The 11,981-nt window shown below is 48.0% G+C and overlaps 1 protein-coding gene across 1 annotated transcript; it reads left to right on the top strand.

Moving 5' to 3' along the window:
* The first annotated feature begins 6,516 nt into the window (after window positions 1-6,516).
* PRSS50 (serine protease 50) lies at window positions 6,517-11,777 on the top strand. The gene is made up of 6 exons (XM_055135161.1): window positions 6,517-6,628; window positions 7,344-7,370; window positions 8,866-9,013; window positions 9,467-9,741; window positions 11,056-11,219; window positions 11,547-11,777. The coding sequence occupies exons 1-6, from the start codon at window positions 6,517-6,519 to the stop codon at window positions 11,775-11,777; spliced, it is 957 nt and encodes a 318-aa protein (XP_054991136.1).
* The last annotated feature ends 204 nt before the right edge of the window (window positions 11,778-11,981 follow it).

Raw genomic sequence — 11,981 nt, 5'->3', positions numbered from 1 at the left:
GAATACAATGAGTGCAATAAAATACTTCAGCGCAAGCTTAACATTCATTGGCGCTTAGTTCATAAAGGGATGATCTGTGGCACTTATATGGCGAGCACACCCTGCTTTGTAAGTTCATTTAGTCTTGGTTCTGTTGCCCCTTCTGAGTCTTTTCATCTGAGTGGCAGCGAAGGGCTCATTTGCCACCTCACCTGTAACCCCTTATTGAATTAAGGAGATTGATAGGGAGAACCCCTGATGACTGCTTTGAGAGGTCCCATATTTTCTAGAACAGAGAAGTTTCTGTTGCATTGGGTTAAGGGTTTGGGGATGAGAGCTTCCGGGATGTTATGGGGGCTGGTAGTGCTCAATTCGTTTCTTTAATTGAGTTCCTCCTGTTGGTACTCACTGAACCACGTTAGCTGAGGGATCCACATCACACCCTGCATGTAGACCTCATAGCAATTGCACATTGCAAGGAGGTTCAGAGGCATGACCGCCAGGCCCTCTTCTTGAGTGCCTGCAAGACTGCTTGCAGTCTTCCGCGGGCTCCAACTGCCTTCCTGAAAAGGGGACTTTGAGCTGTGTCTTAGAGAAGAGTATTTGGATTTCTGGGGAAGAGGAGAATAGCACTGTAGTGAGAAGGAACAGCTGATTGAGTTCAAAACCTCAGATGGAGATTTTGTTATAAAGAACTGGAATCATGAGGGGCCGGAGCAATAGTGGGTTAGGTTCTATCCTTGCACATGGCTGATCTGAGTTCAGTTCCCACATAACTCCCACTGATCACAGCCAGGAGTAATTTCTGAGTACAGAGCCCCAAACAAAAAACAAAATGAAACAACAGCAACATTAACAAGAGCTGGAATAATGAGGTGATAGGATGGCCAGAGAGGCGGGTTGGCCTTCAAGCTGGAGTGGGGACTCTGGAGAATGCTTACTGTCCAGGGCATCCCTTGAGTTGGTGGCTCATGGGAGGTTTGGAAAGGATCATGGAGGGGATGAGAGGGGTAGCGGAGCTCTATGAGCTTTCCAAGTCAATTGCGATATGTTATCGGATGTTCCTACCAGGCCTACTTTTTTCAGTATTCATGTATCCCTCAGTTCTGGGAAGAAGTAGTATTTCTAAAGGGTTATTTAATTTTCTGCTTAAAATTTTCACCTCTTAAGTTTAATTCACTGTTACTGGGTCTGGTGGATGCTGGGGAAGGCCCATGGGTGCCTCTCTGCCTTGCACCAGGCAGTCCAATTAGTCTGTTCTCAAGTTGATCATTTTACATTCTTGTGTTTCTCTTCTCTCTCCAGGGAGATTCTGGGGGCCCCCTGGTCTGTGCAATTAATGGCACATGGTTCCAAATGGGCATTGTGAGCTGGGGCATAAAATGTGGAACCTCAAGATTTCCCACTGTTTATACAGATGTGAGTCTCTTTAAGGACTGGATCGCTTATCACATAAGGTATGCATCCTCCTGTGACACCGTGGGCTTCTCATCACTGCTTCTGCTGCTGCCCGTGGGTCTCCTACTCACCCTAGGATGATCCAGCCCATTTGTCTCCTCTTTCTCAATGTCCCACTAGTTCTATTCTCTTACCTCCCACTTCTTGTCAATTCTGGTTGGCATTATTGACTCTGTGAGGTCAAAATAAGAGGGAGTGGCAGTAAGAACGAAGTCCTAGTCTCCCAGCCGCGTGCTTACATCACCAGCTGCTGTCACCCCTACATTGTGGTTGTATTCTGTGAACTGCAAGGAGGGCTACAGCTGTCTCTGCTAGAGACCCAGCACACCTGTCGAAGGAGCAGGATACTTCATTACACCTTGGAGAACATCTGCCAAAGAATTGAGCTTACCAGTGATGAAACAGCATTAGATATGGTTGTGGTTTCGGGGGTTTGTAGCTGAACTGTTGGGAGATTGTTTATAGGGGATTTGTGGCCTTCCATGGGCTTGCTGAGGTATGAAGCCCAGGATTTCTGCATTTTCTCAGTTGTGTGGGTCTGGGAGAAGTTCCTATGCACACATTGTGGGTTTATCTATGAGCATCCAGCCTTTGCCACACCCTCCTGTTGAGGCAACCCAGTGTGGACGCCCCCACCCCTCCTCATTTGCCCTAGTGGAATATGCAGGGTCACCTCACGCTCTTTGGGGGTTACTCTGTAGTTTTAAGGTTTCAGAAATCAACCAAATAAATATCACGGTTCTGCATGTCTGGTCTCTGAAGGTCATGGGTTGCGTAGAATATACTCTGTAGAAAAATAACTTTCAGGGCTGGAGCGATAGCACAGCGGGTAGGGTGTTTGCCTTGCATGCGGTCGACCCAGGTTCAATTCCCAGCATCCCACATGGTCCCCTGAGCACCACCAGGAGTGATTCCTGAGTGCAGAGCCAGGAGTAAACCCTGAGCATCACCGGGTGTGACCCAAAAAAAGCAAAAAAAAAAAAAACCCAAAACAAAACCCCAAAAAAGCTTTTATTCTGCAGTCCTCTGACTGGTGCCCATCTACAAAATTCTTCTGGTTCATAAAAAAATTGATTGCTGCCCAACCCAAGGTATTCTTGGTTCATATAATAGTACTGTTTTAAATATTAATATGTAAAAATTGATACAAAAATAGTTATTTTCTTTTGAGGGAGTATCAAACAGTGCTCACAAAACCTTAGGCCCCCTTCTGGCAATTCTCAGCCAACAAAGCCAGTGGTTCACTGCAAGGACCTAAGGATGTGGTGCTGCCTGGGTCCTGAAGTTCTGGAGATTACCCAGACCACTGTGGTGGTAGCTAAAGGGTCAACAGCACTATATCCAACAATAGTCAAGAATCCCCAAGGCTGCAGTCAGCATGTTAGGGGGACTGTTCTGTACCAAGTGTCAAATTTGGGTCACTCTTAGGCAAAGCACACATCTTAACCCCTGTGCTATTTCTCTTAAATATTTTTATTTTACTTTTTGGGTCACACCCAGCAATGCTCAGGGATTACTCCTGGCTCTGCACTCAGGAATTACTCCTGGCGGTGCTTGGGGGACCATATGGGATGCTGGGAATCGAACCCGGGTCGGCCATGTGCAAGGCAAACGCCCTACCCGCTGTGCTATTGCTCCAGCCTTAAATATTTTTATTTTAAATGATATTTTAAAATTTCTGTCACTGTGGTCCATCATATCTGTTTGCTATGTGAAAGGTTGCAAACTACTGTTTGTAACTGTGGAGTATGAACAACAGCTGTAGATGACTAGTTTCCCATTTAGCTGAGAAATTACTGAAGGATATTATTAACCTAGAGTCAGAGTTGGGTTACTCCTGCTTAGATGTCAGTCCTAGGAAAAGGGGTGGTATCCTGGGCCCTGATCACCTCTTAGTCATTGACATCCACAGGGTTATCTGTAGCTCAGTTTAACAGACTTTGCTGCTCAGTATAGTGAACCTCTTGAGAATGGGATCAAGGGTGATGCTGAGGCAAGAGAATATTCCTCTGATTCTTACTTGCTTCTATAGCCCCTGTGTTATCACTATCCCCTACGTTTGTGAGTAAAATTTTTCCTTCCACAGGGAGGATACAGTAGAGTTTCATTGAACCAGGCACTGTTTCTTTACCTGCTTTCTAGGGTCAAGTGTTCTAGAGTTCTCCTTGGTGCCGATGTTTCCTTTACCGTCCATCTCCTGTCCTTACAGGGATCAGTGTCTTAACTTCAAGGTTTCTGTGGGTTTCAGAGGTCAGACCGTGTTAGCCCTCATGTTGATTGAGAAGTCAGGGTTGGGAGACTGAGTGCTTATGTAAACTCAGTTTGTTAATGTGTTTTGAACAGTTATACAATGCACTGGATAACCATGAATTAAATAAATCAGACTTTCCCCCCTATACTCTCCCAATCAGATGGGGTGGTGATAAGGGGGAGGCAGACTTATACAGGCACTGAGAAAGACCTCGGACACTTTGGTGGTTTAGAGATGAGGTTACTGTACACATAAAAAGTCAACTTTAGGAGCTGGAGCGATAGTACAGTGGGTAGGGCGTTTGCCTTGCACGTGGCCGACCCGGGTTCAATTACCAGCATCCTATATGGTACCCCGAGCACCACTAGGAGTGATTCCTGAGTGCAGAGCCAGGAGTCAGCCCTGAGCATCGCTGGGTGTGACCCAAAAAGCCAAAAAAAAAAGAGTCAACATTAATGTTGACTATAAAAATAAAAAATAATTAAGAATGAGTTTGATAAATAGGTGGGGTGGGGAGTGGGAGGGAACTGTGGCACATTGGTGGAGAGATGTTGACACTGGTGCTGGGTTGGGAGTTGGAACAGTGGTTCACATTCTGAGTGCATTAGAACTCCCTAGAGGGTGGGCTGGAGTGATAGTAAGTGGGTAGGGTGCTTGACTTATACACAACTGACCCAGATTCAATCCCTGACATCCCATATGATTCCCCAGCCACTGCCAGAAATAATTTCTGAGTAAAGACCCAGGAGTAAGCCTCTGAGCATCAATGGGTGTGGTTCCCCGCCACCCCCAACAAAACCCAACAATGAAAGAATTCTTGGGTTTTATTTCTTTGTCAAAAACACAATAAAATAAAACAAAATCACTGGTTCTACTTCTGGAGTCTTTAATTCTATAGGTGAGACAGGGGTCTGAGAATGTACATCTCTAACAAGTTCCCAAGAAGCGCCGCTGGGGCTGGAGTGATAGCACAGCGGGTAGGGCGTTTGCCTTGCACGCGGCCAACCTGGGTTCAAATCCCAGCATCCTATATGGTCCCCTGAGCACCTCCAGGGGTGATTCCTGAGTACATGAGCCAGGAGTGACCCCTGAGCATTGCTGGGTGTGACCCAAAAAGCAAAAAAAAAAAAAAAAAGAAGAAGCACCACTGCTCTTTTGGGGACTCCAGTCTGAGGAGAGGCCATGGTATCTTGGCCTGGGTGTGGGAGTCGCACATACCACTACTACTCTTTTCCAATTGGTGGGAACTCATCACATGGACACCCTTAGGCATCAGGTGGGAGTCTCCAGAGCTGGCTTGCCATACCAAAGGAGGCAGGAATCTTGGTGTTCATCTTCCAATCTCTGCCAAACCTGGAAGACCCAACACAGGCCCTTTGGATTTCAAAATCAAAAAGTGAAAATCAAAACATGATCTTTTGAGGAGTTCCTGCTCGTCTGCAGCTGCAGACAGATGAAGGTGCCAGCCTAAGGCCAGGACCACCAAGGAACATTAAGGGACCACCATGGAACCATTAAGAGATAATTCATCAGTCTTTCCTTGACAACACCCTTCTAATGAACCTCAAGCTGGGAAGCTTGGAAACCCCTATAAAACCAGTCTTGCAAACAAATCAGGGCTTACTCTACCTTGCTCTGGGTAGTCATTCACATCCTTCTACTCTGAGTATGCAAACTTCTTTATGGGGGCAAACTCCATTTTGGTGGCATCCCTGTGTCCCAGTTTTGGATATACAATGCTTTATAGGACTCTCTCCCATGTGGAGTAGCCCATGTTCTCACTGGAACATGTTTCCTTTTCCTCTCTCTCATCCTCCCTGTTCCCACCCCCCACACCCACTTCCTAAATAAAAACCTTCCTTCATTGTCTCTGGTGTTCTCTGTAAAAATAGACAAAAAAACTTGGGTGGAGGTCAGAACTTCAAGGTGTACCTCTGGCAGGATCATTGGACTTTTATGAATACTGCACCCCCTTTACTTGGCACTTCACCAACAAGGTCATGCCAGGTCATGCAGGAGGGTGATAAGCAGTAGCATACTCTGTACCGCTGCAGAAACGCCCCGTGAGAACCGCAGGTCTTCCTTTAGCTTTGACTATCATCAAAGACCATGCCAGGCTGACCTGTGCCAGTTCGGGGGCCTTTCAAGACTCATTCATCAGTGGAATTTTGGTCATGGTCTCAAAGATGTCCTCCCTGATTCATGGACTGTTACTGCTCTGTCCTTGTGCTTTCTCCATCTTTCCCAGTCTCAAATCCATCTCCACAGTGAAATCCTCCAAAAGCCAACCAGGTAAAGCCAGGATGGGGTCAGAGGCCGAGCCATCAGGAATAGTACCGTCACAGGTCTGGTATCCAACTATCCCCTTCTCATGCGGAGTCTGAGGCCACAGTCCTCAACTCGAACCTTTTATAGCGTTGGCCACCACTTCAGAGGTGACTGCGGAGACCCTGGGGTCATCTTCAAGAGAAAGATGACAAATTGGGAGTGTGGGACATGGGCGACCAAAGTGCTGAGGAGTGTGTGGGTTAATACGTTTGGGGTTCCAGGGACACTCTCGCTTGTCTGGGGTTCAGAGTTGGAGGGGTTCTGGAGGACCACTTTGGGTGGAAGGATGGGGTGGGAGTGGGGTAGGGGTGGGGGCGGGGGATGTGTCTGCCGGCATCCGAGACGAGGCGCTGCGTGCTAGAGGCGCCCTTCAGGCATCCGAGAGGAGGCGCTGCGTGCTAGAGGGGCCCTTCCGCCTGTGGGAGGGGGAGGAGGGGCGCCCGGCGACCCGGCTTCTTGCGGGGCCGTTTCTACAGCCTCTAGGTGGCACCTCGTGGCTCATGGCCTCGTCGCTGTCCCTGCGCAGCTCAGGGCCAGAAGCCTCGAGACCTTGGGGCCGAGGTGGTTGTTTTCTGTTGCTGCTGCTGTTCCGACTGCTGCAGCTCAGCGCCGGTGAGGTGGAGGCTCTTCGGCACGTCCTGCATTCCGGGCCGTGACTGGCCCCCGGGGGCCATTAGTTCTGGCCCCTCGGGATGCTCAGAGCTTGCTGGGGTACCCGCCTGCCTTTAGTCGTGTCTCCTTCCCATCTCTTGGCCATGCCCGACTTCACAGGACTGTCCCGATCGTTTCAGTTGGGTCTCTCCGCTTCCCAGCGGGCCTGACGGGGACCCCGCCTTCCTTATGCGGCTAATTCTGATTAATGCCTGGGTCTCCTGGCCTCGTTTCATGCCCCCACCGCCCTTACCCCTTTACCCGCGGGGGCTCTTTTCTGAGAAATGTTAGTGTCCCTTCTTTGCACTGTCTTGTCTTCGCATCTTTGAGACCTAGCACACCCACCTCTCTTTCCAGAATCCCCTTTGCCCCGTCACCTCTTCAGGGACCACCTGGCACTGGTACTCACGGGTCGCCTGGTCCCTGCACTGGTCTTGTGCAGGTGGCTGTGTGTTTGCTGTCTGCCCTGCTAAGGAGCATGTTCCTTACGGGAGAATAACAGGGTCCGTCCGTGGGAAGCATTTCCTCCCCACAGTTCTTACCTCAGGTGCCGGATGGGGAATGGAGTGAGAGATTAGGGAAGATTGAGCCCATGAATGAGCTAAGGAAAGACGCACCTCTTCCCTATCATCCTGATACGACCTCTGCTTTACCTCTGCCCCCTTTCTCTTTTCAGGTTACAAAGAGAACACCAACACACCAGGTGGGTAGGGGAAGCCCAGGAAGAAGAAAACCCTCAATTCCTGGAAGGATGTTTTCTAAAGAGGCTCATATCGTGTTTCTGAATGTTGGGTAGTGGAAATTTTATTTATTTTTTTATTTTTTATTTTATTTTATTTTTTTTTTTTGCTTTTTGGGTCACACCTGGCGATGCACAAGGGTCACTCCTGGCTCTGCACTCAGGAATTACCCCTGGCGGTGCTCAGGGGACCATATGGGATGCTGGGAATCGAACCCGGGTCGGCCGCGTGCAAGGCAAACGCCCTACCCGCTGTGCTATCACTCCAGCCCCCGGAAATTTTATTTAAATGGTCCCGCTCTCCAGGGGAACTTACAGACCTTTAAAGGAGTGCAGTCTTTGAATGCAGACCGGGCTTCAGGCCATCAGTGGCCACGTCTGGGGAGCTGATGCAGGCCCTTTTCACACAGAAACCTTTCTGGGCTTTAAACTCTTGAGCTGCATTTGGGCCCCATTGCTGGTGTCTGCAGAGCTCCGCTCTTCTCAGTTCTCTGAATTTTTCTTCAGACTTCAGGGGTGGAGGTTTGGGTTGACTGCCCATTCCTGGGATTCTGTTGTCTTGGGACCTGCCAAGACTGCATTCTGATTCATTATGCATATTGAGCAATTTAGTTACTTTTTCTTTGTCTAAACTCATCTAATTCTTCCACTTCACCTTTCCAACCTGTTTTACATGTTCAATAAATGTATTTGTTTGTGTGTATTCCTATCAAAGTATATGTTATTGTTTTGTGTGCATTGAAAAAAAATCACTGCTGTATTTTTTGCTTTGGGACTGCTCCAAGCTCTGTGCTTAGTGGTCTTTACTGGTGCTGTTCAGGAAGCCATGTGGTACCATGGATCCAGACTTCATGTGTGCAAAGCATGTGCTCAGCCTGTTGAGTTGTCTTGGCCCAGTGTGCAGGTATTTTTAACTTACATAAATAATATGTGCTCTAGGTCTCTATTTCTTTTTATTCAGCCCCATTTTAAAAAAGAGTCTGGAAATAGTTTTAAACTTAACAAATGTTGTGACTTTTTTTTTTTGCCTCCCAAGTGCCTGCTTAATGCCAAGGCCTCCAGAGCTATACCAGGTGATGCTTTGGGGGACCATGTGGCCCTGAACACTAAACTAGGGCTGCCTTCCTGCATGTACCTTAACTCCTGTATCATTTCCCTGGTCCCTTTGTTTTGACATTGTGCCAGTTGATCTATGTTGCAGTTTCTCTTTCCTAGGATGTCTGTCTCTTTCTGGATGCCTTTAACCTCTCTCATTGTCATCTTTTGTTTCTAGTTCAATGCTTTCAGGAAGGTCATGAACCCTTCTCTCCAGACCTCCAGTCTCTTCCTCTTTGAAGTGGGAACAAGCCCTTGAGTTTATAACCCTGTATAAATGAACTCTAGAGAGTCTCTTGGTCTTGGTCATTCTTACTCTGCTCTATGTGGTCACTGTGTCTCCCTGTCACACTTGTTCCCAAAGTTTGTGGCAAGCCCTGGTGGTCGGAGGATTCAGAAATAAGCCGCCATTGGCCGTGGGAGGTGAGCCTCCGGATTAACAATGAGCACGTGTGTGGAGGGGCCCTCATTGACCCCAGATGGGTAGTGACCGCAGCCCACTGCATCCAAGGGTGAGTTAGCCCATTGTGTGTGTTGAGCTGAAACCCAGGGCTTCATCAGGCCCAGCCTAGCCTCCTCATGCCCTTTGTGAAGCAACATGGGAGTGGGAATGGATGTACACAACAAGGATTGTCATGACTTGTGTATGAATCTCCCAGCAGGGCAGAATCTGACCTTGGACAGGAGTCCCGAGGAGCAGAGACCACATCCTAAGCAGGGCAACGGAAAAACCCAGCATACATGTCCCAACCACTCACACATAAGAACTTGTATGCTTATTCACACCTGCACACACAAGAGTTCAGGCTCATTGGAATCAACTCGAACAGTAAATAAGGCAGCAGTTATGGACTGAGCGGCCATATCAAGGATGATCTATGCTAAGGGATGGGTCATTGTGAGAGGTGGAACATGGCATTGTTTGGAAACCTGACATCTGCTTGGTGGATCTCTATTTCTTATAGCACCAAAAAGTACTCAGTAATTCTTGGCACTTCCAAACTGAAACCTAGAAACGTCAGCACAGCTCTCTTGATCCCTGTGAAGGACATCATTATACATCCCAAATACTGGGGCCGGACCTTCATCATGGGCGATGTTGCTCTTCTCCAACTTTATATTCCTGCCACCTTTAGCAAGTATGTGCAGCCCATCTGCCTCCCAGAGCCCAACTACAACCTGAAGGTTGGCACCCAGTGCTGGGTGACTGGCTGGGGCCAGGTTAAACAGCGCTTTATAGGTGAGTGACATAGGCTGGGAGTGAGGGTGGTGCTACAGAGAACACCCTCCTTTCTTCCAGAGCTTTGCCTTCTGCACCCCTTTCATGGTACCTTTCAGGAAACTTGTGATGGTTAATTCTGATCCTGATTCTACAGAGGAGTTAGGGCTGCTCAACACGGGGAACCATGTCACTTTAAAAAAAATAATCACCATGAAAAACAGTTACAAAGATTTCATGTTTGAGTTTCAATCATATAATGATTGAACACCCATCCCTCCACCAGTGCACATTTTCCACCACCAATGTCCCCAATATCCCCATCTTTCTTACCCTCCACCTGCCTCTATGGCAGACAGTTTCCCCCATACTCTGTCTGCTTTTGGGTCTTAATGGTTTGCAATATAGACACTGAAAGGCTATCATGTTTAGTCCTTTATCTACTTTCAGCACACATCTCCCATCCCAAATGATTCCTTCAACCATCATTAACTTAATGCTCCCTTCTCTATTACAGCTGCCTTCTTCCCCAGCTCATGAGGCAGGCTTCCAACTATGGAGCAATATTTCTGGCCTTTGTGTCTACTGTCCTTGGGTGTCAATCTCGTATTATGTTATTTTATATTCCACAAAAGAGTGCAATGATTTTATGTCTGTCCCTCTCTTTCTGACTCATTTAATTTAGCATGATACTCTCCATGCCATGTCATATTTTTATACCATCATACTTGCTGTGTACACCCAACCCTATGAATGCCTGGATGAGGTATGAGTTACCTCTCAAGTTGAGAATGGAGTAGCCATGAATTTTCTCATTTTTTTCATTCCCTTGGCAAATTTTTTGAGTATCTGCTACATGCCAAGCTCTTGGTATTATAAGTACATGACCAGGGCTGCAATGATAGTACAGTGTGTTAGGGTGTCTGCTTTGCACAAGACTGACCTGGGTTTGATTCCTGGCATCCTGTGTAGTTCTTTGAGCATTGCCAGTATACATGACCTATCTGCAAGGAATATGCAACTGAGTTGCACAAGGGTACAGGGAGTGTGGGGGCCTGATAGGGTCAGGATAAAACTCAGTCTGGAGAGAAATAGGGTGTGGTTGGGGGGAGACTCAGTTTGTAAGTGATTACAAGTCTGTGCTTGGTTCCCAGAGGAAGCGATCCTGAAATAGTGCTCTAGAGGAAAGGGTGAGGGACTTGCCAAATAAGGTCTGCTTGCAGGAGGGTATGAAGTGGGCTACAGGTTTCAGGTCTCAAGAATGGAGGGATGGGGTGAGGGGTGTGAGGAGTTGGTTCTTATCCCCCACCCCTGCTTCCACCCTTTTCTCCACAGCCAACTCCACCCTGTCTCCAGACCTACAGGCGGCTGAGGTGTTTATCATGAACAATAAGAAGTGTGACCAGATTTACCGCAAGGAGCACATCATACCCCAAATTGTCCCTCTTGTTCTGGGGAACATGGTCTGTGCCACCAATTATGGAGAAAACTTGTGCCTTGTGAGTTTCTGGGAGATTCTGGAAATTCTCCTTCTGTCGGGACACTCTGGGGAAAGAGTGCATTTCCTAGGGAAGGGGTTTCCTTGGCCTCCCTCTACCACCATCCCCAAGCAATGCTCTGCTATCATCTTCCTCATCCTATTAGTTTGAGTTTGGCTGATATTCTGGGATGGAAACCTACCCTGGCAACTGTAGGAGGACCCCAGGTAGTAAGATCCTCAGTGAGTGACAGTCATTGAAGCAAAACCCAAAGGGCAGGCATTCTGGATCCCCGGGTCCCCTAGTTGCCAGCTGGGTCCTGAACCTTCATCATTTCTCTTTACCCAGGGAGATTCTGGGGGCCCATTGGCTTGTGAACTTGAGGACAAATGGATCCTGGCTGGTGTGTTGTCCTGGGAAAAGGCCTGCTCCAAAACCCAGAATCCAGATGTGTACACACGTGTCACTGAATACAGCAAATGGATCAAGAGTCAAATAGGCAGTAGAGCTCTCTCAGGCCTCCATCCCTCCACCTGGCTCCTCCTGTGCTGGCTGCTGCATCCTCTGATGGGGTCCTGAGCTTCCCACTCCACTTTCCTGCTTAATGGAACCAGATCAAGGTTTGACCAAGGTCATGAGTCTCATCCAACAAGAGTCAAGGAGCAGAAAGAGTGGTCCCTGGGAGAGTTGGCCCTGCATGGGCTTTCCCACGGGGAATGATGTGAGGGGTACCTCAGTGTTGGGTTGTCAGGAGAGGGGAGGTATGGCCTAGAAGGGTTCTGA

The sequence above is a fragment of the Sorex araneus genome, chromosome 4, assembly GCF_027595985.1.
Source record: "Sorex araneus isolate mSorAra2 chromosome 4, mSorAra2.pri, whole genome shotgun sequence".
Lineage (NCBI taxonomy): Eukaryota > Metazoa > Chordata > Mammalia > Eulipotyphla > Soricidae > Sorex > Sorex araneus.
The sequence above is the reverse complement of the archived record's forward strand: the minus strand, read 5'-3'. Positions and strand labels throughout refer to the sequence as shown.

Coding starts and splice junctions, on each gene's coding strand:
- PRSS50 (XM_055135161.1), top strand. CDS start 6,517: ATGGCCTCGTCGCTGTCCCTGCGCAGCTCAGGGCCAGAAGCCTCGAGA. Junction 7,371..8,865: donor AGAGAACACCAACACACCAG/GTGGGTAGGGGA, acceptor TTGTTCCCAAAG/TTTGTGGCAAGCCCTGGTGG. Junction 9,014..9,466: donor GCAGCCCACTGCATCCAAGG/GTGAGTTAGCCC, acceptor TATTTCTTATAG/CACCAAAAAGTACTCAGTAA.